The sequence below is a fragment of the Aulonocara stuartgranti genome, assembly GCF_965226115.1.
Source record: "Aulonocara stuartgranti genome assembly, chromosome: 9".
NCBI classification, from domain to species: domain Eukaryota; kingdom Metazoa; phylum Chordata; class Actinopteri; order Cichliformes; family Cichlidae; genus Aulonocara; species Aulonocara stuartgranti.
Window position 1 is genome coordinate 20,446,910 of NC_138960.1, and position 25,142 is coordinate 20,472,051.

General features: G+C 39.0%; 1 protein-coding gene across 2 annotated transcripts in view; it reads right to left on the bottom strand.

The window, feature by feature from the left end:
* The window catches only part of LOC309714922 (uncharacterized protein), a 34,088-nt gene extending 9,923 nt beyond the window's left edge, over positions 1-24,165 (bottom strand). For both annotated transcript variants that reach the window (XR_014279091.1, XM_082547653.1), the window contains exons 1-2: positions 24,107-24,165; positions 2,936-3,048 (exon numbers count right to left, since the gene is read on the bottom strand). Coding sequence is in view for 1 of the 2 variants with exons in the window: in XM_082547653.1 (XP_082403779.1) it covers positions 2,936-3,048; positions 24,107-24,155 (162 nt within the window). In the remaining variant the exon portion in view is untranslated. The remainder of the gene's footprint in view (positions 1-2,935; positions 3,049-24,106) is intronic.
* Positions 24,166-25,142: the final 977 nt, after the last annotated feature.

Below are 25,142 nucleotides of genomic sequence, written 5' to 3' on the forward strand. Positions count from 1 at the left end.
CCCTCAATCCAATAGAGCATCTGTGGGGTGTGGTGGAATAAGAGAGTCTCATGATGCATGTGCAGCCAACAAATCTGCAGTAATGTTTTGATGCTATCATGTCAAATTCTGTGAAAAGTCTCTTTCTAGCATAATTTTATCATAATTCTGTAGGCAAAAGGAGTAAGGTATAGCTGATGCGTATATACAGGTATCAAAATTCATGATTTGCAACTCAACTGTGACTCACTGAACATCGAATAGGAGGTTGCAGCTGAAGAGGTAGTAGAGGACTAGATGGAATTTATGAAGATGATTTGTGCTAAAGGTAATATCATCAAAAACACCAAAGAAGAGGTGGGAAAAAATTAATCTTCCAAGAAATGCATTTATTTTTAATGTGTTTTTCTACAACACAGCAATCACAGTTAAACCGTTTTAACTGTGATTGCTGTGTAAAAAGAGACGGAAAACAGAAAAAGAAGAAAACTGTGTTAGATCACTCATCAACTCAACCAGAAAAAAGAAAAGAAAATGAAAGAAAAAACAGAAATTTAAAAAAGGAAATATTAGAATCTGAGTAAAAAGAAACTGAGTGAAAAATGAGTGAACTCTGTAACTGTCTCAACCTTTGTTTGCACGCTGTGTAATGGTCTTACCATTTATATAGGCGTAGCATTTATTTCTTAACATGTGATGCTTCTTTATACTTGTTATCAAAATTAAAAATGGAAAATAGAAAAATGGGTGTGTGTTATTTGTATAATAACTATATAATAATTTTGGATAATAAGTGACACACTTAATGTTAGTTGAACCATTGAAGCAAATATGAAGAGGACAAGGAAATAAATATACAATAACTGCAGAAGGCTCAGCTATGCCAGATATCCTAGTCCCCACTGAAGAGCTGAGTATTCACCAAAATATAATCAGGTGGAACTCTTTCTCTGAGCCACTGGTGGAAAGCAGCACTGACTTCATTTCAGGTAAAGCGAGTTTGCTGAACATTCCTGCTGTTCGTGTCATTACAGACCTTCTGGTGTCATTTCTTTAGTTTATTCAGGATTGTTTTGGGGCACTGACAGATTGCTAAATAGAATTGCACACGTAAAAAATGGCAGACTGGCTGTGAGCACACAAACCCGCTGTATGGAGCGCATCCTAAAATTACATATCACCTTATCACAACAACCATGTCGAATGCAGAGTCCTAATGTTTGTTATATTGCATGCAAAAATTCCATGGCTTTGTGAATACTAATGTGCTTGGATGCCGGGGTGTTGTTACACCATGGAAATAACAGACAGCATCGCTGGCAAGGACTTTTCCTATCTGTCGGTTTTACCCATAAAAAAAAAAGTGAAGTAGTAATTGTGCAAAATTGGGTAACTTAATCACATCTATGATGGGTCATTTACAAGTTACAGTTAGAAAATGGCGCTTTTCTTTTCATCATCTGAGAATAAATGCATTAAAAGTAAACCCGTCTACAAAAACAGCTTTAGAGAAATTGAAAATTTTTGACACCAAAATTGTTCTGAGTCACCCATGAGAAATTCCATCTGCCCTCCAAAGAAAAATGCCACTTTCTCGGCAATAACCCTGACACGCACCACTGTTAAAATGGGAGGCCTTTAGGTCCAGCCATTGTCCTGCAAATACACTGAGATGACAGATAATGTGTTTCAGTCAATGCACTTTGACACTGACACAAAATGAAAAGGTACCGTCCTTGCCTCCAGGCGAGCAACAACAAGACGGACTGAAACTAGAAGCTTTCTAAGCACATTGTAGTTATTGTGCTAGTGTGTAGTCACATATCCAAAGGAAACCTAACACTATATCTAACGATATATGCACAAAGATACTATTTCTGTTCTGTGAGCGATTTTCCTCAAATTTGTCAGTACAGAACTGTAAAGTTTCAGTTTTGACTTAATAGCAGCTCAAGAAATGGAAAGCAGATCAGTTCACAATGGTTATGTTTCATTTCATGTTAAATGGTTGAATTATCATTACTATATTCTCCCAAAGGACACTAACTTTGATTTATCCCTTGACTTGTCATTTGGCATGAAATGTCTCGATAACATCTGGTTGCAGATTTTTATGGTGTCATGATGCAAAGATCATCAACTTCAATATCCTCTGTGATTCCTGTAACATTCCCTGTAGCATCACCATCCAGCTGACATTTATAGTATCTTGGATGAACTTCATGAAGTCTTTTATACACATTTGTGCTCCTTTCAGCCCGACTGATACTCACTTTAGCTGATTTGAAGATATATTTTTATCTAATGCCATTAGATAAAAAGCTCATATATTTCACTTTTTTACAGTCCAATACTCTGGTTTATAATCAAAGCCGAGAAAAATTATTTTCTCATCAACCTCAGTTGAATTTTAGTCTTTTTCATAAAACTAGCATGCTAAACTAAATTGTGATGGTAAACACGGTTAATTGTATGCTAAATGGTATGCTAAGGCAAAGATTTAGTTTAGTAAACTAAAATTGTTTTGTAGCAGTTTTTATAAAACCCAACTGCTTTGTTTTTGGTTATTTTCACACTGATATGAGTCAGCTGAGTTTGTAAATATAACGCTTTTCCCCCCAGTTTGGTTTCTTATCACACAGAGCACCAACATGCAACACTACAAATCATGTGAGAACATTTAGTCCACTTATTTACCAGACACACATGTACCAGATGTGTCTGGAGTGGAAGCAACAAAAGTAAATACAGGGAGAAAGTGCTGTGGTCTTTGTGTAGCAGCTAACAATTTACTCCTAACATTCGTCTTTATCTGGGGAATATTTTAAAGTTTGTGTACTCTGAAAGGTTATGGCAGAATGGCAAAAGGCATATCTGGTTACAGGAAGGCATTCAGCTAAGCATTGCAGCACACTCCTAGTAGCTGGGATGAATTGCTGTCGGATCACGTTCTCACCATAAATGAACCTCTCTGGAGTTGACTTGGAACCAGACCCATACCACCTCCTCCAAAGGATCTATCTGCTTCCTTTAATGGTCCGCACCCCGGTGTGGTTACCATGTTCACATCTGCACACACAAAATGCACCAAGAAAGAAACCGAGGAAAGTTTAATTTAAACAGACAAAACAGTGAAACTGTGAAAATGTAGTCTAACAGAAGTTATTAATTAACTTATTTTTCTCTCTCTCATTTTTCTTCATTACTAGAAAGCAGGAATTTAAGAGCTTTTTGCTTTAGTGGAAATAGTGTTCAGATTTGCAACCTAAAGAACAGACAGTATGTGGCATTGCTTTACAATAACTGAAAATTTAACCTCTTATCAAATCCCATTTGACAGCTTTTCTTTGAAGTAGTATTTCCTTTTTCAAATCTCCTTGGTTTACAACACACACCAGTTTTTGACTTAATTGCAAAGACCCAATGGAAAACACAACACATTTTCTGACTCATTTTTATGTGCAAGCCAGTATTTCTGCTGAACCAAATAGGATGAAAAGAATGTGTCTGGTACATTGGCTCACTAATGAATCTTTAATGGGTATTATATTTGCTGCAAATAACTGTACTCACACACTATTTGGGTTCCACACACTCAACCTGAACAAAAGAAAGGCTGTTTCACACACATCACCAGGTCTCTCTCTTCCAATGCACAGTGACTCATCACACTGAGTATTATGATACTCGCTCATTTGCATATTTGATGCTAATGTGGTGTTTGTTTACGGTAATGAGTACTTGTAATTGGATTTTAATTAATTACACAAGGAACGGGCTATTGGTAGAAAAGTTTTTTTTTTCTTAAGTTTTTATGTCAGTGATGGCATCAATCGCAATCTCGGTGTGTTTCTTCGGCTCAGAGATGTTTATCATTTCCAGAGAGGCCTTGAACTAATCCGATATCAGTGAATGCGGTAAATGTTTTAGTAGCTGTTGAGGGTTGTCTGTGACTCAGTTCAATCAAATTGTTCAGCTCACGCGTTAAGTATGCCCCGCTTTGCGTTGAAACTCATGCGTCATTTGTAGATACAATAAACCTTTCTGTGCTGCTCAGTCGATGTAGCCAATCAGCTTCCAGCTGGTGTCAGATGAATGCCTCCACATGTGACCACCGGAGTTTCCACAGCATGGCAACAAAACCAGCAGAGATGTGTTGTTTTAAGAAAATAAAATCATTTTCTACTTTCTTTGGTCACCAAAGAAACTAAATTGTGTCATATTCAAATGAAAAGTTTGAATATGACACAGTTTTTACTCATCTGGTATCAATTATGTGATCGAAATCATAACTGCAAAAAACAGAACAGTGAAGCAACATGTTACACTTTGGAAAACGTGCATATGTGCAGCCGGTATTCATTTTCTCTACATTTTCTACCTGAATTTTAGTGTGAAATTTTCTGCACAGACATAAAAACAGCACGAGTCTTATTTACTTTGGAGGGGAAAAAAGTGATGAAAAATATCTCCTAAAGTAAGAAAATAACAGGAGAGCTCCTGATGTCCCATTTGAGAGACATCAGGTGGAGTAGGGAATAATGGTAAAAAGAAAAATGGAAAAATTATGACCTAATATTGGCATAAAAATCCAGGTCCAGGCACTCCCGGTAGGGTTGGACAAGTAATAAAAGGCCTTTATTTTAGTGGGCCAGAGACATTAATTTCCAAATATACATTGACTGCCTGGACCTGGATTTTTATGAAAGTTTTCTTGGACATATTTTTTACATTTATCTTTTTATATCTCCAAAAATGTCAGAATATTAGTCTTAAGAAAAAGTGTTGGTGCATATCATTGCTTTAGCTATTTTTATATCTTCATGTATATTTTCCTTTCATTTTCTACCAGGTCATCCTGGAGCACTTTGGCTTGATGGTGATATTTGATTCCCTGGGTGCTTTATTTTACAGTTATGCAAGAACTGAACTGTATATAACTGAGGTGCTTTTATGCTACAGCTCAAAAGTTTGGGGTCACTATGAAAATGAGTTTGAAAAGAAGTATTTGTGCTAAATTAATACAAGATTACAAATATGGTACAAGGCAATTAATGATTGTTCATTAATCATAAATCACTAATGGTTTTTAATGGAAATAGCCGCGTGCAAATGATTTTCAGCAGCTACTATTGTGTTCCCGTGGTACACTGTTACCTAAAGTAAGTTTATCATGTTAAAAGGCTAATTGATGATTAGAAAAAACCTTTTCCAATTATGTTAGCAGAGCTGAAAACTGTTGTGCTGATAAAAAAAGAAATACATTTGGTTAATTGAGTGTCTGGAGCACCAGCCTTTGTGGATTTGATTAGTCTCAACAAGGCAAAGAAGAAAGAAAAAAGTTCTGAAAACTTCTTTTGAAACGTGTCGTTAGTTTGCCGCGAGCGTTCTTGAGACTGGCCAATAATGGGGAAAAAAATATGTCTTGAACAGTCGAGCCTGAGGTATTTGCATTTAGAAGACAATGATTTGGGAGAACAAAAGGAAATGCATTGAACAAATGAAAAGATGCTATCTGTGCCACCTGTCAAGAAAATTGGGGGTGATTTGGTGATCACAATTTTACAGAATAAAACGAGACTGTGAAGAAAGAAAACGTTATATCTCTATATCTATGTTGTCCTTCATCAGCTTCTCTTAGTGAAAACGTTGAATTCATTTTAAATTTTGGTTTTAGCTTTAAAGTCTTCTTTTTTTTAATTGTCTTTATTTTTCTCTTCACAAACAAACAAGTTTCAAAACAATTTAAGATATAGAATGCAATACAATAGAATACAATAGCACAGAATAGCACTTTATTGTCATTGTACATGTACTGTACAATGAAATTGTTGTTTTTTTGTTTTATTGTTTTTTTAGAATAGAAGTGAGAAAAATGTTGATGGTGTGTTAGATACAGCAGATTACCCCCTTAAATACCAAACAAAATAATAATTTCTAAGCGTACTAAAGCTGCAACACAATTCTTTTATCTAATAGTTCACAGAATAAGATTTCACATAAAAATTTGGATGTGCTTTTAAAATAACAGACACCATTATATCTGGATCACCCAGAATAATATAATATCTCAAAGCAGCTGCACCTAGACCAGAATGACCGCTACATACACTACATGAATAAAGTCTACTGAAAGCACACAGTGTTTTGGATTCATGTGTTTTCAGTCCCATGGCCACAGGTGCATAAAGTCAAACAGCAAGCCACGCAGTCTGCCTTTACAACCTCCTATGAAAGAATGAGTCATTCAGAACAGCTCACTGAATTTTAGTCTGGTACTGTAAAAGTGTTTTCCACTGTTGCAAAATAAAAGTATTGAGGAACCACAGCAAATTATACATGAAGTGGACGATTGTGCCATCACAAGGGTTTCCATGGCTGAGCTGCTGCTGTAGTTATAAAGTGTAAGTCACAGAGTACTTTCATGCATATTGTGTCTTATTTCAACTGTAATAATGTACAATAAGAACATTACAAAGGGCATTTTTTATGAATTATCGTACTTTAATCCTTTAAACAGACTAATTAGTTATTTATTTATCACGTGAGTATTTCTTTCACTGCTGACAAACACTCGCCCTGTTGTAACCAATGGCTAGACACTCAAGTTACAAATCTGAAGAAGCTGAAAAGTAATTTATTTGAAAAGTGTGTCTTGATTTTCATTTCATAAGTTTTAAAAGAGTCGAGCAAATCCTGTTTCTAGCATGAAAAGCTGCTCAACCCACGGCAGGATGAATTTTCTCAAAGCAGAGATGACACGTGCCGATGAAATCCACCCTTTTAAAAAATCGTAACTGGAATCAGCTTATTTGGAAAACCTCGCAGTCTCTCATAGCTCTGATCATATCTCCTGGAGGCTTGCCCACAATACGAAGCGATGCTTTTACCCCCCATTTTCAAGAGAACACAATGGTCTGAACTCCCATCCTCTTAACAAGAGTGAGCAGGAGCTCACTGGAGTGCAATATCAAACCGGCAGCTCACACTCCCAGCTCATGTTGCCATGGCGATAATGGCAGAATCCATAGTCTCCTCTTTGCCATGTCGGTAATTCGGTTATTTTAGCGTGAGAGCTAGACCTCGTCAGTGATACAGCCGAGCTGCAGAGACCACAATGAAACGGGGAATTAAATTCTAATGATGAATGTGTCCGCTTACTACATTCAGCATGATTGAAAGATACAGCGAAAGTGAAGAAGTGTAAATGAAGGAGCTTTAGAAATAATACATTTAAAACTTCATAAACCAACTTCATATCTTCTCATTATGTTCGCTCATACCGCATTTATTGCGGGTAGAAAACACGCATCTCTTCAACTCATACATTTGCAACGGCTATTCCTTCAAATCCCCTGATACAGCACAGAAAACCGTGTTAAAATGCTGAAACTAACTTCAACTTTGAGAGCAAAGTGCTCCTGTTAGAAGTGGCTGTTGTTTGTTATGCATATACACTTTCCTTAAGCAGAGTTATAAAAATAAAATCATTGCAAATGATATTATAGAGATGATTTATGTTCATTACCTTAATGAAAGCCAAACATGCATTAGTACACTGGCATGACTATCAACATGTAGCGAAATCTAATTCTGGCCCAATTATATATAACCAGCTATCTGTGTGTAATCTAATCTTGGAGTTTATCACACCAAGTGATAAACTCTTAAATGCAGCAAATTCCAACTCAGTGTTTTTTAACTGTATATATATGAGGTCTTTACTGTTGAATAACGGTGCTTCGTGATTTACAGCTCAGTATTAGAATAGTTTCATGCACTGGCTGCTTTGTCTTTGTCATTCCCCTAATTAAGAATCCTATAGTTCTGTATTTCACTGTATTCAGTAAACCATGCCAACTTTTGACCAATCGTAAGTGAAGAGTTTAAATTCAATCGCTTGTGAATCTATACAGTAGTACTCACATATTGTATATCACGCTGAAACGTGTCAGGTTATATCAAGCTCGTCTTCACTCTTAGGCTTTCTTTGCCTTCAAACATTCTACACGCTAATCGATTCTTCTGGCAGTGCATGCACATTTATGCTTGGTTTGTGTGTGATTGAGTGATATTCCTTCATCTGCAACAGCCCAACAAGGTAGTCTGTTAAACTGCATGTTCCTCTGGGCACTGCGGCATATGGGAAAGAGGAGCCCCAGCGGAGCACCATATGCCAGGAAAACAAGAAATGCTCATAAATGTTGAATGTGTGGATGCAAAAGTTCTGTTTAAATCTAAATGCAGCAGCGTTGGGGCCCCACGGCTACTTCTGTCATACTGTAGATCTGTATGTGTGTGTTCTGTGAGGTACATAACCGCTGTGTGGTTGGTCTGGTCATGCAGGGTCAACATGCTGCACTGCTCAGTTATCCACAAGTCTCAGTGATTGAGAAAGGAGTCGTATTCTTGCAACACTGTAGGAATATACCATACAAGTGAAAGAATGAGAATGCTGCATCCATATATGCAAAGTTCTTGCAAACACTTGCCATGTAGTAGCCTCCCATGAGATGCCTTTGGGCACTTATTTTGGAAGCTATTTAGAGTAACTTTAATTTCAGATTATTTTAGTGCCATATCTCTTTTTTGTAATGTTTCTAATAAATTTGTACTCTCAAGAAACCATCTGACATGTCAGAAGTTTGTATTGCATTGTTGTCCCTAGTACATCCATCCACCCAACCATTATCTTCCACTTCACTAACGTTGGGGCACAATGGCAGCAGCATAAGCACACATTTTTCAGTTCCTTCTGGGCAAGCATGAGGTATTCCCAGGCTCAGGCCCAAAATATAATCTCTCCAACTGGTTCTGGGTCTTTCCTGGGGTCTCTTTCTAGTTGCTTTCTAATTACTGAGCTATTTTGACTGGCTCCTTTCGACACCCCTGTATCACCAGCTTACCGTGGTGGAGGTTTGTGCTTCCTTGTAATCCCAGGAGGTGTGTTGTCTGGGTCAGTAGCCTCTGGTAGGGTCTCAGACAAGGAGAATTCCTTTGACTTTGGTTAACCTCTCCCAGGAAACCAGAGCCCTCTGCTGGAGCCAGTCCCAGGAAGAGACACTCAATGGCAAGTATCTGGTGGCCAGGCATGTGTCTGAGGGGCGTCTTGAGGCACAGCCCAAATAATAATATGGTTCCACTGCTCTGTTGGCCTACCAACCACAGGAGCAGGTATTAGGTGCAGTGTGAGCTGGGTAACATGTGAAGACAGCGGCATGGACATGTGGACCTACAGCAACACAGACTGGTTTAAGTACAGTGCAAATAAACTGACCCACCCATGTTTTACTGTTGTAGCTCATTTGGTAACACTTAGGGGTCCCAAAGCATCCTGTAATTTCTTCTAAGAAACTGCAGCTGTGAATTCATCTGGAGGTCCTTTGGAAGAACTATGTAAAATAGTACTAATTACAAATGAATCTGGCACACTGTTTAATTGGTACACTTCCAGTTTTGTCTTTTGTTGTTGAACCAACAACAACTAACTGAAAACAATTAACTCTCTTAGAACATTGCTTTACATACTAGAGAGAGAGAGAGAGAGAGAGAGAGAGAGAGAGAGAGAGAGAGAGAGAGAGAGAGATAGGAAATAGTCCAACATTTTGAACACATGATATTTTATTTTATAAGAATGCATTATATTGTCATAAGTGATAAATTGAGGTGAATACAGAGTAAATGCCTACATAAACCTACAATACCTGCAATAAATATCTGGCTCAGTTGCAAAATAAGATTTGAATGTAAAACATCCAACAATTTTAGGTGTATTACAAAAATCTAAACACAGTCTTTTATACTGCTAGATGTTGTTCTTACAAGCACTGACTAAAGCTGCAAAGAGAAGTGAAACACAGTAACCGAACGAAACGATAAAAAGATGTTATCACTTTCCACTTTCTTAATTTACAGTGGCAGCCCATCTAAACCAATAACCATTTCTGTTACAGGACTTGCCAGTGATGAGGCTCATTAATCTCCACTTTCCTTTCCAAAACTGTCTAGATGATTTAAATACACACTGACTGCAGATCTTACAATGAGCATTAGTATTCAGACACTTGTGTGTTAAATCTTATTTTAGCTGTACATGTGGTATTGTGGCTAGGTTCCAGATGTACATTTCATTTCCTTAAATTGAATTATAATAATTCAGTGAATGAAAAAAATTGATTTATATGTCACCAAAAACTAAACCTAAATGAATACCCTAAAATTAGTCAGCGTATCACAATTTTTACTCTACAAGTGAAATTATAAATCAAAAGTTGTGAATGAAAGATTTTGATATGAAATAGTTAGTGAAGCTGTTTGAAGTGGCCTCCTGCTGCATGCTCTACTGGCCCTGTGAAGCAGGCAGCGAAGGCAGTCCCCTTCTCCCTCGATGCACTTAAATCATCCAGCCTGATGAAGACAAAGCACCATGGAACCTCATTGGAATTTTAAAACTGCAAGGTCCACAACCATAAACAAGGGGCATGGTACTTTTAGGGGTGTCAGTGGAGACGCTGCGTGAGCTATTACTCTAGGGTCCACCACTAACTGGCCAGCAAGTGTGGTTTCTCTTCAATTATGTTCAACCCTGAACCCTACGCTCCCAGCTGGGCGACAGCAAAGAGGATTTTACTCCAAAAGACTTAACAATAGAGTGCTTGCATACATCACCACACCATTCTTACATCGGGAGTTGGGCATTAGCAGCAGACTGCAAATGCTTCACCGGAAACCTCTGCAATTTTGATACAAGGTGCAACATTGTGATAGCAAAGAGAAGCCAACAAAGATGCTGCAAACGTGACAATCTCCATACGAAGCTGCCACCTTGACTGCACGGAATTAATGCGAAATAAATAAATAAAGCTGGTGTTTCGCTCGCAACCTCGCCCCCAAGGGACGTTATCTGTGCGACAGGCCCGGCTTCACGTTGTTCTGAAATAGACACGCAGACTCCAGTGCTGTGGTCCATTCTTAATGATTCAGGACACCAATCAGGCTTGCTCTGTATCTGCCAAACTTCATATTCTTCCCCTGAAAACACACAATAGGCGTAGAGCGGCTTGCTAGCACAGGATAAAAGGAGAGAGAGTGCTAGTTTCAGAGCTGACATAAAATCTAGGAAATTGCCTCTATCCCACAGATCCCCTCAAAACAAGGAGGACCAGATGCAGACTAGGACAGCACTGTCACATGTTAAGTGCCTGCCTCTTCTCTGACATGATATGCTTTTGCAGCCCAGTCTGTGTGGTTTGAATGCATAAACAGGCAGTATGATGTAGGACTGCTAATTTGGGCAGTGTATAGAACGTCTGGGACAAAGCAGGGACAGTAATGAGAGCTGTCATAAATTGACTGAAACTAGGAGATGAAGCATGGGTTTCCTAGAGCTTTAATCATTCCAATTTGTCAAGATTGGGGTGCATCCTGCCGGATCTGTGACTCCTCTTTAATTTAGCACTATTGAAGGAAGCGCTTTTGGATGCTATTCCTGTCAGACTAAGCAGAGAGACTGCGACAGCTTGGCTCAGAAACAGCTGGATTAAAATTATGTCAGAGGGTCCTCAAAGCCTTGAAATGACCAAACTCGAGCCTTAAATCATGAATTACTCAGATGAAGCACACTTCGCTGACACCCACATGATAATTTATGCTTGCAGATGATGTGTAGCGTGGCAAGAGTGAGTGTGGTAACAGTGTGGCCTAATAATTAATGGCACAAAATCCAAAAACAGGGTCCTACTCTTTCTACTTTAGATCAATCTAGTCTAAAAGTTTAATGTCAGTGTGTGTTCTGTTAATATGACGATATCGCCAGGAAATAATCTGTTTATTATAGACGGGTCAAAAATCAGCAGCCTGCCAACACGAATCTTTCTAAAAAGCTTATCGTAGCTGACGCTTGGAAAGAGCCTCATCGGTCTATAACACAGTTACTGTCGCAGACAGAAGGCAGCTTTTCTCACCAAGATCTAGACCTGTAGCCATTTTATAATCACCAACTAAATTAAATTGCATGTTTTTAGACTGTGGTAATGACAGAGAGCACTCAAGCTCCACACAGAAAAGTAGCAGGTTTGAACCCAGAATCTTTGTTCTGCTTTGTAACACAGTGCTAACCACTATGCAGTGGTGCAATAGAGTCATTTAAATAAATTATTAATATTTATCATTAAAATTATATCACTAGATTTCAGTTAGATACTTATTTGTGTATATATGTTTACATGTTTTTGCATGAAGGCATTCTACTCTAAAAAAATGTGTGTGACCTCGTTCTCACTCCTGCTTGCGTGCGCATGACCCAAGGGGAGAGGAAGAGAGGCCATGCTGCTTAATCCAGTCAGAATAGCAAACTAGCAAGGTCAGTCAACATTGTCTCAGAAAACAGTTCCAGCACAGTTTAGCTCATTTAAAGTTTATCTGTGGTCCAAGCAAGCTCATTCAGTACTCCATCGTTTCCTGTCTTCTCCTTTCAATGAGTGGCTGCAGCTAAGCTAAATAGCATGTTTTTTACCTTTGTAAAGAGACAGACTCCTGGTTGTATCGACAGACTGTGACTGACAGCTAAGGCACGCTGTGCAAACGATCGGCGCAAGTTCGGCTAAACAGCACCAACGGTGATCCAAAACAGTGTGATTCTGTTATTATTGATTTTGTCTGATGCTCTAAATAGAAAAATGATCAGATAGGCCACTTTCAGGGACTGTATGGTGCCTAATTCTAAGAAACAAGAACATTTAGGATGGCTTTGGTCAACATAGCTGATTAATGGAGGTGCATCTCCCCCACATGCCTCACTGCTCAGGCGCCTGTGTCTGTCAGCACCCCCACCACTCTCCCCAACCCCACTGTAAAACACATGTTTTCTGGTTACTGTAGCCCAAGAGATAATAACAGGACTTTGAAAAGTACCAAGCTGATTTGGGAGGCATTACATCAAAGTCATGGCAGTTGCAACTGTCTGAAACATACTTGTGTTGTTATTACTATTATATTTATATCTATGCATTTAAAATGAGGCTTTGAGAGAGGAGACATTTGGGGTTAACTTTCACCCTGCTGAAGCGCTGTTAAACATGACATTTAATTGCCTCCCTGATGTACGGCTACACTTCTGTAGCTCTTCTGACTCTTACCTCTAAAATGCAATCTCTGCAACAAAAAGTGAAAGCGACAGGACATATTTAGCTCAACTGACTCTGCTGTTTTAAGCCATCCAAGTATACTACGACTTTACCTATCAGGACATTTACTCACCGGCATCATATCTGATACTCTGTGTGTCAGACTGGCGTTCAGATATTCTCACAATTCCCCCGTTATTATCAGAGACATTGCCAAATCTTGTTTAAAGCAAACCGCTCAGGAGGAATATATATAAATATGTCTTTAGATGAAGCAAGCGATATCTGAGTCTTTGAACATATTATATAAATAAGCAGCCTATTTTTGGAGACTGCCTTCCTCACATCATCCTTTCAGGTGCCCTCAAACAAGAATTACTTGTGAAAGTCAAAGGTATTCTCTGATAGAAGTACAAGGTGCAGTGTTCAATGAGCAAGGCGGCAAATGTTAGACGTTTGTTTATGAGAAAAAGTAGAGGAACATCAGTGGTCTTCTGCTGCCTTTGACTGCAGTATTTTTGTACTGGTACTGTGGGAGCACCGCGGTGCTGGCAGGATCAAATAAAGGGATTTTTAACATGCAGTGTGAATGGCATATTTGTGACACTTTGTGATCACACACACCTGAAACGTAAAAGACATGACAACCCTTAACTCCTTTCCTCAAGCGTATTTTCTGCACGAGGAGTTATTTCAGGAGCTCGTTTCCCAACACAAAACACAAAGGTTGAATTCTGGCACTTTGGAATAAATGCGTCATATAAAAAGTCAACAGCGCTGCGATTTGTCTCATGCAAATGCACAATGTCAAATTAACAGTCTGCAGATAGGATTTTCCTTTTGGAAAATATGTAAATGTTTGTATTTAACACTCACACAAACATAACCGGAGATTTATGTGTATCAAATTCTGCTTCGGTACTAGCAGATCAACGCTGTGCAAAAGAGTATGTTTAAAAATTCCTCTCACACTGTCTGAGTGTAGCTTAAATTTCAAGCGCACTGTTTAGTGTGACTGTGAGACAATGCAATAAACACTGCAAGGTAAACACGTTCCAAGTCCAGAAATAAGTATTTGCAAATATCTGTTGTTTTTCTTTGTATTTTATACTTGCCTATTACTTCAGTGCAGACTCAAATGCTGCCATTGGGATGTCCACAGGCAGTAAATCTACAATCGGCCGTCTAATATACACTACAGTTGACCAGCTGGCTGCAAGATTGTCAAAGTCACTTTTTTGGCCAAACAAGACTTCTGCACTGCTTCACTCTAATCCGCTTGGCCCTTGTGTGTGCTCCTTGGCCTGAAAAATGGGCATGTTATCATTTCTCCTCAGACCGCCGACTAGCTCTGCAGTCCAATTGGAGCAGGATCCCAGGGACCAACAGTGCTCCAAGTAACGCTACTAATGAGTGTGAGGAGGCTTGGTAGCAGGGATCAATGGTCTGAGCTGTTGTGTCGAGAATCGGCTGCCCGAGTCTGACCGTCTGCCGCCCTGCATGCACCACAGCCCTGCTGACACCGGCACTGTTGAGACCTTCTGGGTGACCCTTTGGGCCTGCAGATGTGTATGCTTCTATAATCACCTGTTATCTCTCTCACAGCAGCACCTGAGCCATTGATACACTTTACAAGTAGAAAAGAGGATTTCACATACCTCCTTCTCTCAGCTCTGCTGTCATTATCTACAAAGGAAGTTGTGACACAGTTTTGTTACAGATGTACTCGAATAAGTTGTGATACTGCAGAAAGCTGACAAACCTGTCCTTTGTAAAGGATTTTGTTGTTGCTCAAAAATTGGCCGTCTTGAGTGACGACTTTAAATGGAACAAAGTTTTTGTTTTGGCAAAGTGGTGAAAGGATGCATTTGCACAAGTTAAAAGGATTTCAACCTGAATGGAAAAACTGTGTCTCCGAGCTTTTTAAATCTGCTTTGTAACACTAATTTGTCAAGAGGAAGAGGAAGTGAGACCAAAGCAAAATAACATAAAGGAAAAGAACAAAAAGGAGAAAAGGAGTTTCTAGAGTTCTGGGCTCTGTTAGAAGTGATAGTCAGGTGAGTGACGCAACTTACATATAAATATATAAGTAACAATAAAATATTTCTGCAGATAAAATTTATATATAGCTTTCAAAAAGTCTTGAACCTCCCCTGATTTCTTTAGATTTCGCTTTCAAGGAGCTAGATGTGTGTAATTTTTAAACTTGTCTTGAGCAAAAGTTCTCCAGGCCTTTTTCTTCGGATTTTGGCTTCTTTTCATACATTTTCATTTCAGTCATCGTACCTGAAAGAGAAATATGCTTTGCTGCCTGACACTGGCTTATGAATCATTTGAGAATATTAAAGGTACCTGACCTCAGGGGTGAACAGTGTTGTGTCTTAAAATAAAAGACAACTTAGCTAAGAACCTGTTTTAAATTGTATCTTTAGGCTCTTTTTTGCCAGCAGCTTGTCAGAGCTTCCATAAAAAAATGAGAAAACTGGACACTAGACAAGAAAGATATGTACAGGTGATGAATAATATGTGAAAGTCATGTCTTTAAGAAATAGGATAAAATCCAGAAAAGACCTGATACAGGACCTGGGGGATGCATATGGACCTTTAACTGATTTATCTATTGAAGCCATTTTTAACGAAGGGAAACAGATAAAATGGCAAATTACACAAGAGCTGGACAAGAGCTGAAAAAATTCATGGCAACAGATCTCATGAAGTGATATACATTTGTAAAAAAACATGTGGAGGCACTGTTGTGATTTAGGGCTGCATTTCAGGTAGTAGTGTTTGGAGCTCTTGAAATTATGAACAGAGAAAAACACCATGAGAGTGGCAACAGCTTCATTTTTCAGCATGACAATGATCCCAAACACCCTGTAAATGTGGCAATAACACACCTGGATTGAAAAATTATACAATGTAACACTATCAGTCATGGATTGGCCTCCACAGAACTCAAAATTTTTTAAAAGGCAGCAAACACCCAATAAGAAACTCTTTAAATGTCCTTCAAAAAGCCCGGAGAACTATTGCTGCAGAGAAATTACAAGAATTTAGATTGTGTTGTAGAATAATGGTGGTTATACCAATTATTTACTTTCAAGTTCAACAAAATTGTACACTGTTTTTTCCCCTTATTTATGTTACAATAAATACCTGCACCTTTTTCCCATTTTTCAAGCAAAATTGGATTGTGTGATTGTAATGCTGCAGTAGAGATAACAGAGATAACAGTTTGTCGTGAGCCTCCATCTCAGGAATGCTTGCAAGTGCAAATCCATAATGCATTAAACAGAAAACCTTCATCTCTTCATATCTTCTGACAATTTTGACACAGAATCCAAAAACCTTCAGGGGAAATAAATGCACAAGGAAACAATAACCGTGCAGTGGATCTATTTTTCGTCATTGTTGCATCATGTGCTGTCCAGGGAATTTCGCACAAAACAAACAAGTGACTTTAAGTGCAGTTTGAAATCATAAACACATAGTTGGTCACAGCATTATGTAAAAGCAGCCACTTGCATCAGGCCCAGTTTCAGAATGGATTAAAAATCTTTAAGCGCCTCTCAAAAACAGATTGTGATTTCACTGTGTAACGCCACTGAGTCATCGAGCAGCTCGAGCAGCTCACATGAGTGGGTGGACGTGGACTGCATGAGTGGACTCTCACATGGAAATGAGAGGGAGAGAAGCTTAAAACAGTGTGGAGTGATAATTGGGTTGTCAGGTCACCTTTGTTCAGAACATTTGTTTAATTGCATTATATGATGTACTTTGACATTTCTTGGCTGTATTAGTTGGATATGTTACTAACGACAGCATAAAACTCATTAGGAGATTTAGCAGAGTGGAAAACCGATCTGGATATACTGTGCTGAATCTCTTTATTGTTAACATGCTACAGATTTTGTTTTCTAACTAAATTTGATTGTTTTATTAATACATAAAAAAGTATCAAGGTTGATTAGCACACCGAATTATTTTTGTATACATTTTCTATTGTGAAGTCATCTGCACTCATCAAGAGGTGCACCACATGAGAACTGTAGACTCAGTTTCCTGTACTTAGCTGAGAGACGTGGCACAAGGTGTGGTCTTCTGCTGCTGTAGCTCATCTGCTTCAACGATCGACGTGTTGCGCATCAAGACTGCGGCCTTCCAATCAGCTCAAAGCAGTCTGACCATTCTCCTCTGACGTCAACCAGAGATCCGCAGCTCACTGGACAGTTTTCATTTTTTGGACTATTCTTTGTAAATCCAGGAGAAGTTAGAGTAGGACAATTTCTTAAGCTCAGCAGATTCTGAAATACTCAATCCATCCTGTCTGTCGCCAACAGAGATGTGAATTGGTAATCCAATTACTTTTTTTCAAGTAACGAGTAAAGTAAGGGGTTACTATTGCAACAAAAAGTAATTAGATTAGTGTTACTTTCCCGTGAGCACGCTGTGTTACTGCGTTACTGCGTTACTAAACTGTTGTGATTTTGTTTGTGAGAGCGTTTCTACGGCCCGGCCCGGCCACCGAGCACGCCGCCACGGGAATGTGAAATCCACAGCGAAACCCCCCGGATCCCCCCACTGACATGACCGCTGAGGTACCTGGCAAACATCCACACGCCCCACGCTACTAAACAGGTGACAACAGATTTAAGAGCAACAGGACTCAGTGTTGCTGAATCTTTGATTTGATTGATTGTTTGCTGCGTTTAAAATAAATAAACAATTTTTTTCAAGTCAAAGACTGTTGCATAAAATGTAATTTTTGTTTGATGCAATGTGCATAAAGTTAAAAGATTAAAACTAATAAAACAAGTTTTACAAAGAGACTTTTTCATTTGATTACATTTTATATGATGGATTATGCAGAAAAAATACAGAATTGGCTGAAAGGTCTATTGCTTTATTACGTATTAAGGTTGTTTATCATGCTTTTTAAAGACTAAATAACTAATTACTTTTGAAAATAAGTAATCAGCATATTAATGGGATTACTTTCTTGGAGGAAAAAAATAGTAACTAATTACTATTTTCAAGTAACTAACCAACACTGGTCACCAACAACCACGATAGAGTCACTTAAATTAGTTTTCTTCCACAGTCTGACGGTCAGAATGAACTTCAACAGGTAGATTTGATGGGTATGCACCTGATCATGTCCATCATCCATTAATTTGACATCACAACCAGTTCAATGATATATACAGGGAGTGCAGAATTATTAGGAAAGTTGTATTTTTGAGGAATAATTTTATTATTGAACAACAACCATGTTCTCAATGAACCCAAAAAACTCATTAATATCAAAGCTGAATGTTTTTGGAAGTAGTTTTTAGTTTGTTTTTAGTTTTAGCTATTTTAGGGGGATATCTGTGTGTGCAGGTGACTATTACTGTGCATAATTATTAGGCAACTTAACAAAAAACAAATATATACCCATTTCAATTATTTATTTTTACCAGTGAAACCAATATAACATCTCCACATTCACAAATATACATTTCTGACATTCAAAAACAAAACAAAAACAAATCAGCGACCAATATAGCCACCTTTCTTTGCAAGGACACTCAAAAGCCTGCCATCCATGGATTCTGTCAGTGTTTTGATCTGTTCACCATCAACATTGCGTGCAGCAGCAACCACAGCCTCCCAGACACTGTTCAGAGAGGTGTACTGTTTTCCCTCCTTGTAAATCTCACATTTGATGATGGACCACAGGTTCTCAATGGGGTTCAGATCAGGTGAACGAGGTGGCCATGTCATTAGTTTTTCTTCTTTTATACCCTTTCTTGCCAGCCACGCTGTGGAGTACTTGGACGCGTGTGATGGAGCATTGTCCTGCATGAAAATCATGTTTTTCTTGAAGGATGCAGACTTCTTCCTGTACCACTGCTTGAAGAAGGTGTCTTCCAGAAACTGGCAGTAGGACTGGGAGTTGAGCTTGACTCCATCCTCAACCCGAAAAGGCCCCACAAGCTCATCTTTGATGATACCAGCCCAAACCAGTACTCCACCTCCACCTTGCTGAGTCGGACTGGAGCTCTCTGCCCTTTACCAATCCAGCCACGGGCCCATCCATCTGGCCCATCAAGACTCACTCTCATTTCATCAGTCCATAAAACCTTAGAAAAACCAGTCTTGAGATATTTCTTGGCCCAGTCTTGACGTTTCAGCTTGTGTGTCTTGTTCAGTGGTGGTCGTCTTTCAGCCTTTCTTACCTTGGCCATGTCTCTGAGTATTGCACACCTTGTGCTTTTGGGCACTCCAGTGATGTTGCAGCTCTGAAATATGGCCAAACTGGTGGCAAGTGGCATCTTGGCAGCTGCACGCTTGACTTTTCTCAGTTCATGGGCAGTTATTTGGCGCCTTGGTTTTTCCACACGCTTCTTGCGACCCTGTTGACTATTTTGAATGAAACGCTTGATTGTTCGATGATCACGCTTCAGAAGCTTTGCAATTTTGAGACTGCTGCATCCCTCTGCAAGATATCTCACTATTTTTGACTTTTCTGAGCCTGTCAAGTCCTTCTTTTGACCCATTTTGCCAAAGGAAAGGACGTTGCCTAATAATTATGCACACCTGATATAGGGTGTTGATGTCATTAGACCACACCCCTTCTCATTACAGAGTTGCAAATCACCTAATATGCTTAATTGGTAGTAGGCTTTCAAGCCTATACAGCTTGGAGTAAGACAACATGCATGAAGAGGATGATGTGGACAAAATACTCATTTTCCTAATAATTCTGCACTCCCTGTAAATGTAGAAGCTCAGATATTTTTTTATTAACACTTCACTTTTTAGGTTCCATGTGCTTTAGTGGTAATACATACAAGCTACAATTAGCTTTGGTCATTATAGTTTATGCATTGTGACGTATTATGGTGTGTTTTTCTATTAATTCACAGTATCTCAAACCCCCTTTGGGATGGTCATATATTTTCACATAACACAAAACAGAAGTTCATCATCACCACCATCATTATCTGAATAATTATTGTGCTACAATGATGTTGTTTTTTTCCTCGAGTCTGCAAAACAATGGCATTAATTCAGTGTAATTACTGTTCAAAAAGGGAATTAGCAGATAGTTGTTAAAAGGAGCACTGACAAATAGCAAACACTCACTGCAGTCTCTGAATCTGGGCGACCAAATGGTGAGCCAGTTGAGTACATAATTGAACCAACAAGAAACTGGTATCTACATAGGCTGAAAATGTCACAAGCATCTGTGCTAGATTTGTATCAGTTTAAAAGGATAAGAACTATAAATGGGCTTTAGACATCTGCTCACACGAAACAACGTACAAGCAAATATCTAGAAAATGTCCTCCACTGTGGTAAACAGCCATGTTAGTTGACATTTCTGATCCATTGATTTCCATCATTGGTTCAACCTTTTGGATGTCTTCAGTCTGACCTACACAGGCTCTGCCGGGAGGCACAATGCCACTGAGATTTGCACAAAGCTGCCTCCTATCGATCAGCGCGAGCCTAAAAATAAAGTTAGGGCCCAGCAAAGAAAGAGGCAAGCAAAAAGCCTGTGTCTACTAATCAATGGTGACCTAGAATGTTATGTCCCGAATCAATAGATCATGTTTTCTTTATGTTTTTTCAAATGATCTAATGATCTTCTGACCGTGTCTGTCTCTGACACTCTCAGGAACTGTGGAGACAAAAATGTCAGGTGAAAACATTAGTGATGTCTCTTGTATCAGCAGCGTTCTGACGTATGGATTTCTAGTGTGGTTCCCCAGCTGCACCAAGGCCGATCAGCAAGCACTCCAGTGGGTGGTGAAAGAAGCTGGCAGAATTATTGGAACAAGTCTGCCAGAGATCAGTAATATCTTCCCCACTCGCTGTCTGAGGAGGGTGCACAGTATCCTGCGGGACCAACATCACCCTGCGCGCCACCTTTTCCATCTGCTGCCCTCAGGGAGAAGGTACAGGTCTATACAGGCCAGAACATCCAGACTGGCCAACAGCCTGTATCCACAGGCTGTGAGGCTCCTGAACTCTCTGCCCCCCTCTCACGGACAATAACCATATCCAACTTCTTAATAGCAATGAACTGGTCTGCATTGGTGCATCATATCTTTATTCTCTTCCCCCTCCTGCCCCCCCCCCCTCTTTCTTAAATAGATAACTATCATATCTGATATCATATCTCACAGTACAATAATATTGAATGGGTTGCATTGTTGTATTTTGTCATGTTTCTCAGGTCTTTGTCTGAATTTCTACGAACATTATTGCTAAGGATTGTCTTATTGCATTGGAGTCACACTGGGTTAAATATGTACACTTGGGTTTTAAGGGGTATTTATTATTTTCTTCTTTTTTTGGGGTTGTATGGAAGCCCCAAACGCAATTTCATTGTTCTTGACAATGACAATAAATAAATAAATACTAAATACTTGTTGCAGCTTTGCCGACTTTGACAGCAAACCGTTGTGCTCCAATGTCTTTGTGAGTGTTTTAGGGACACATGAATTTCCTGAACTTTTTTGATAAAGTTGCAAAGACATGTGACCTTTTGAAGTGACATAAATATTCACGGTAAAGTGACAGATTTACAGTTTGGAGGTGTTACTCGCCTACTAGTCATTCTTTCATCCACTCATTCTTTATCTGGTCTTCAATAAATCTCTTTTTATATTCCCTCACACTCTCTATTTTTCCCAGTTTCACCCCAGCTTCCTCTCTTTCGCTATCTCTTTCTCTCTCCCTGTATCTCGCAGCAGGAGCCCTGCTCGCTCAAGGCTATGTGCTATCTCCCCATATTTCTCTCTGGTGAATATTTCATCTCGCCTTTCAAGTATCATTTTCATACCGAAACAGCGTGTGTGTGTCCTGCCGTGGTTTTTCCCGCAACCCTTCATTGTGAAACATCTCTGTTTCAGCCGAGGTGACGAGCTGTTTGCGCATTTCAGGAGGGCTTTTGATCAGAGAACGCAGATACAGATTATGAATTTTTATCAAGAAGACCTCATGAAAAAGGCATGAAGCCACAGAAGATTTGGGGCTTAATTTTAAATGCTGTTCCTATTTACTAATGCCTTTGTGGTCACATAGATGAAATAGTACTAAAAAAATCTCATTAGTTCTTCCCCTTTCTCTGCCTTTCTTTTCTCCATCTCCATCCTGTCCTTCTTTTCTGTGTCATTGCCCACAGTGACAGTGATTTAAGCTGTCAGACATTTCAAGGCTCCAAATTCTCAACTTAGTGACTCACATTTAGGATCAGGGGATTCCACTTGTTTGCATTTGACCAATTTATATCCCCAGGCTGCGTTTCCTGAATGCATGATGATAATAGTCCAATTCGTTTTTCGCAGATAGCAAAGGAGTGAAATGGAAAAAGAGATGGAAAATATGCTAACGTCAGTGTCTATGGAATAATGGGTAAGGAGAAAGGAACGGGACAAAATCTCGAGAGCAATCTATGACCTATTCACGGTTATATTTAAATCAATATATGCCTTTATTCACAAATGTTTTATTCATCCGATGCATTCTCCATGGAATCGAGGATAAGCAATAACTTGCATTTGGCAATGCTTCGACCTGTGCATTAATTCAGTTTGACACTGCACATGTGTGTTCTTCTCTATGTGTACTTGACTGCATGTTTTCATATGTCCCGCCAGGAATACATGCCAGGGCTGACGCGTGTCAGTATTGTGCGAGAGTTGATTTCACAGACATCCAGCCTCTGATCATTCATATTTCCTCTCTGGGATCACACAGGGCTTCTCAGAACTTATAGCATACATTGTTATTATCACTGAGATGACTTCTGAAGGGGAAAGCAGAAGAGACAAGCAGGGAGATCAAGACAGCAACAGAAGCAGTGACATAAATAAGATTTGGGTAAAAAAAAAGAGAGAGAGAGATGGGCCATAAATCATTTAGTTTCCCACCACTCCAAGAACTGATAAATCACCCATTCAGCATTCTGTGGAGTGGCTAGCCAAGACACCAGATCTGGGTTGGGATTCAGGAGAGACCAAATCTGGGTTAGCAAGTAATTTAAAAATGCTGAAACCAGTGGAAATGGGCCTTTGATAGAATCACATGTTCAGCACTTACTGCTGGAAACTGGGATACACACATTGCCTTGCCATAAACTAAGGAGAATAAATGACCAAATAGATCATCTATTTTCATTCACACACTGACGTGTTGGGGCTGAGGTCGCCACTGTGTTAACGCTGACTTTACCTTTGGTTTGCTACAGCAATGGTTTCCAACTTTTTTCTAGTTGGCCATCTGTTGTCAGATAGACTAAAAAAAACCTTCATAACATGTGCTGTCTTAAACTGGCTCTGCACAACTTTCAGCTCAGTGCTTCTCAGTTACAGTTAGGTCAGCATTTCAATCATCCATAACTATTAGGTTTAAATTGATATAACTTTTGACAAGTATTACACTTAACCTCCAAAGTGACTAATTTCCCCCATCAATTTGATATGTTTAACTAAAATTTATGAGCATTTAGCTAATAAAGGGCAATATTTGTATATTTTAAATTAGCATTTCAACTGTTATTACATATTGTTTGTCAACAGTTTAACTGGTAGCAACAGTTATATATAATAATTTTAGGTAGCTACCAACAGCTGCTTATCTAATATGCTAATAAGCTAATAATTTAATTTATTTATCCATACTATTAGCTAATAAATTCAACTATTTCTACTTCCAGACCCTAATATTATTAAAATCATCCTCTTTTTTGGGGGGGTGGGGGGGGGGCATTTAAGACATTTATTACATGAGTAAATGATGCATTTTGTTCATTAAGTGTTAGCATTTTGCCAACTGCTATAGTAGAAGTTTGAAACCAGAAGTTACCATGCTTTTTTTAAGGAGTGGGTAGAGTGCTAACCTAACTCTCAGTTAATATTTGCAAGCTGCATGCATGAACTGCAGAGATGCATTAAACAGACACGTATCTGCAAAGAAAAAGATTAATAAATTGCTAGAATTCCACTCACCAAAACAGAAGTGACAAACACGGCAGAGATCCCATTCTGTGACTCCCATGGGTGGAGACGAGGTCTGACAGCTATCAATCAAAGAAGGCATGAAATTTAAAAAATAAAATCCCTGCCTTAAAAAGTTATGTGGAAATAAAGTTTTCACAGGGCTCTGCTAGGCTTCCAGAGGAAATAAGAGCTTAAGTAGCAGCCAGGTGTCACTTATCATGTGCTTGATTAATTCATCATCACCAAGTGTGAACACTTGTTGACATTTTAGCAGTTTGCTGATCTGGTGCTTTCAGCTGCATGTTGCCACAATGCCAACTGGGAAACGTTCAAGACAATTGCCAGTCTTCCCACGAGAGGACATTCCAGGGAATGCCCACTGTCAAATTGTGCTAATCTGATAGAATTTGCAAAAAACCCAAGAGCTACATCTCAAAATATAAAGGCCTCAGTTGTCGTGTTAATTATTAAAGTTGATAACAGTACACTCAGAAAAAGAGTGAATAAGTATGGTTTGTTTTGAAGGTTTGTCAGGAGAAAGCCTCTTCTCTGTAAAAAGAGCATGGTAGCACAGATTAGATTTGCAAAGTTGTGACTGAGCAAACCACAAGATTTCTGGAAAACCTCTGGACAGTAAGAACCAAGGTAGAGATGTCTGGCTGTGACTCGACATCTGTAGAAATCCAAGAACAGTGTATCAGCACAATCATCAAATATCAACTGTCAAGCGTGGAGGTAGAGGGGTGATGATGGGTGATGGGTTCCTCCACAATGAAGTGAGAGACTGATAAAATCATACAAAGAATAATTACTTCAATTATCAATTACAAGGTACTGAAGGTGGCAAAGTTTTTTTGTTTTGTTTGTTTGTTTGTTTTACCAGCCTATACTGGCCTATTTGTTACTCGTCTTTCCATTCATAAAGAACTACAGGACAGGAGTCATCTTTTTGCCGAAACACATTTAGAAATGTGTGTTGCTGTATTTAGAAATCTTTTCGATGTGCATGACATGACATAAAATTGCATGAAATGGAGACACAACA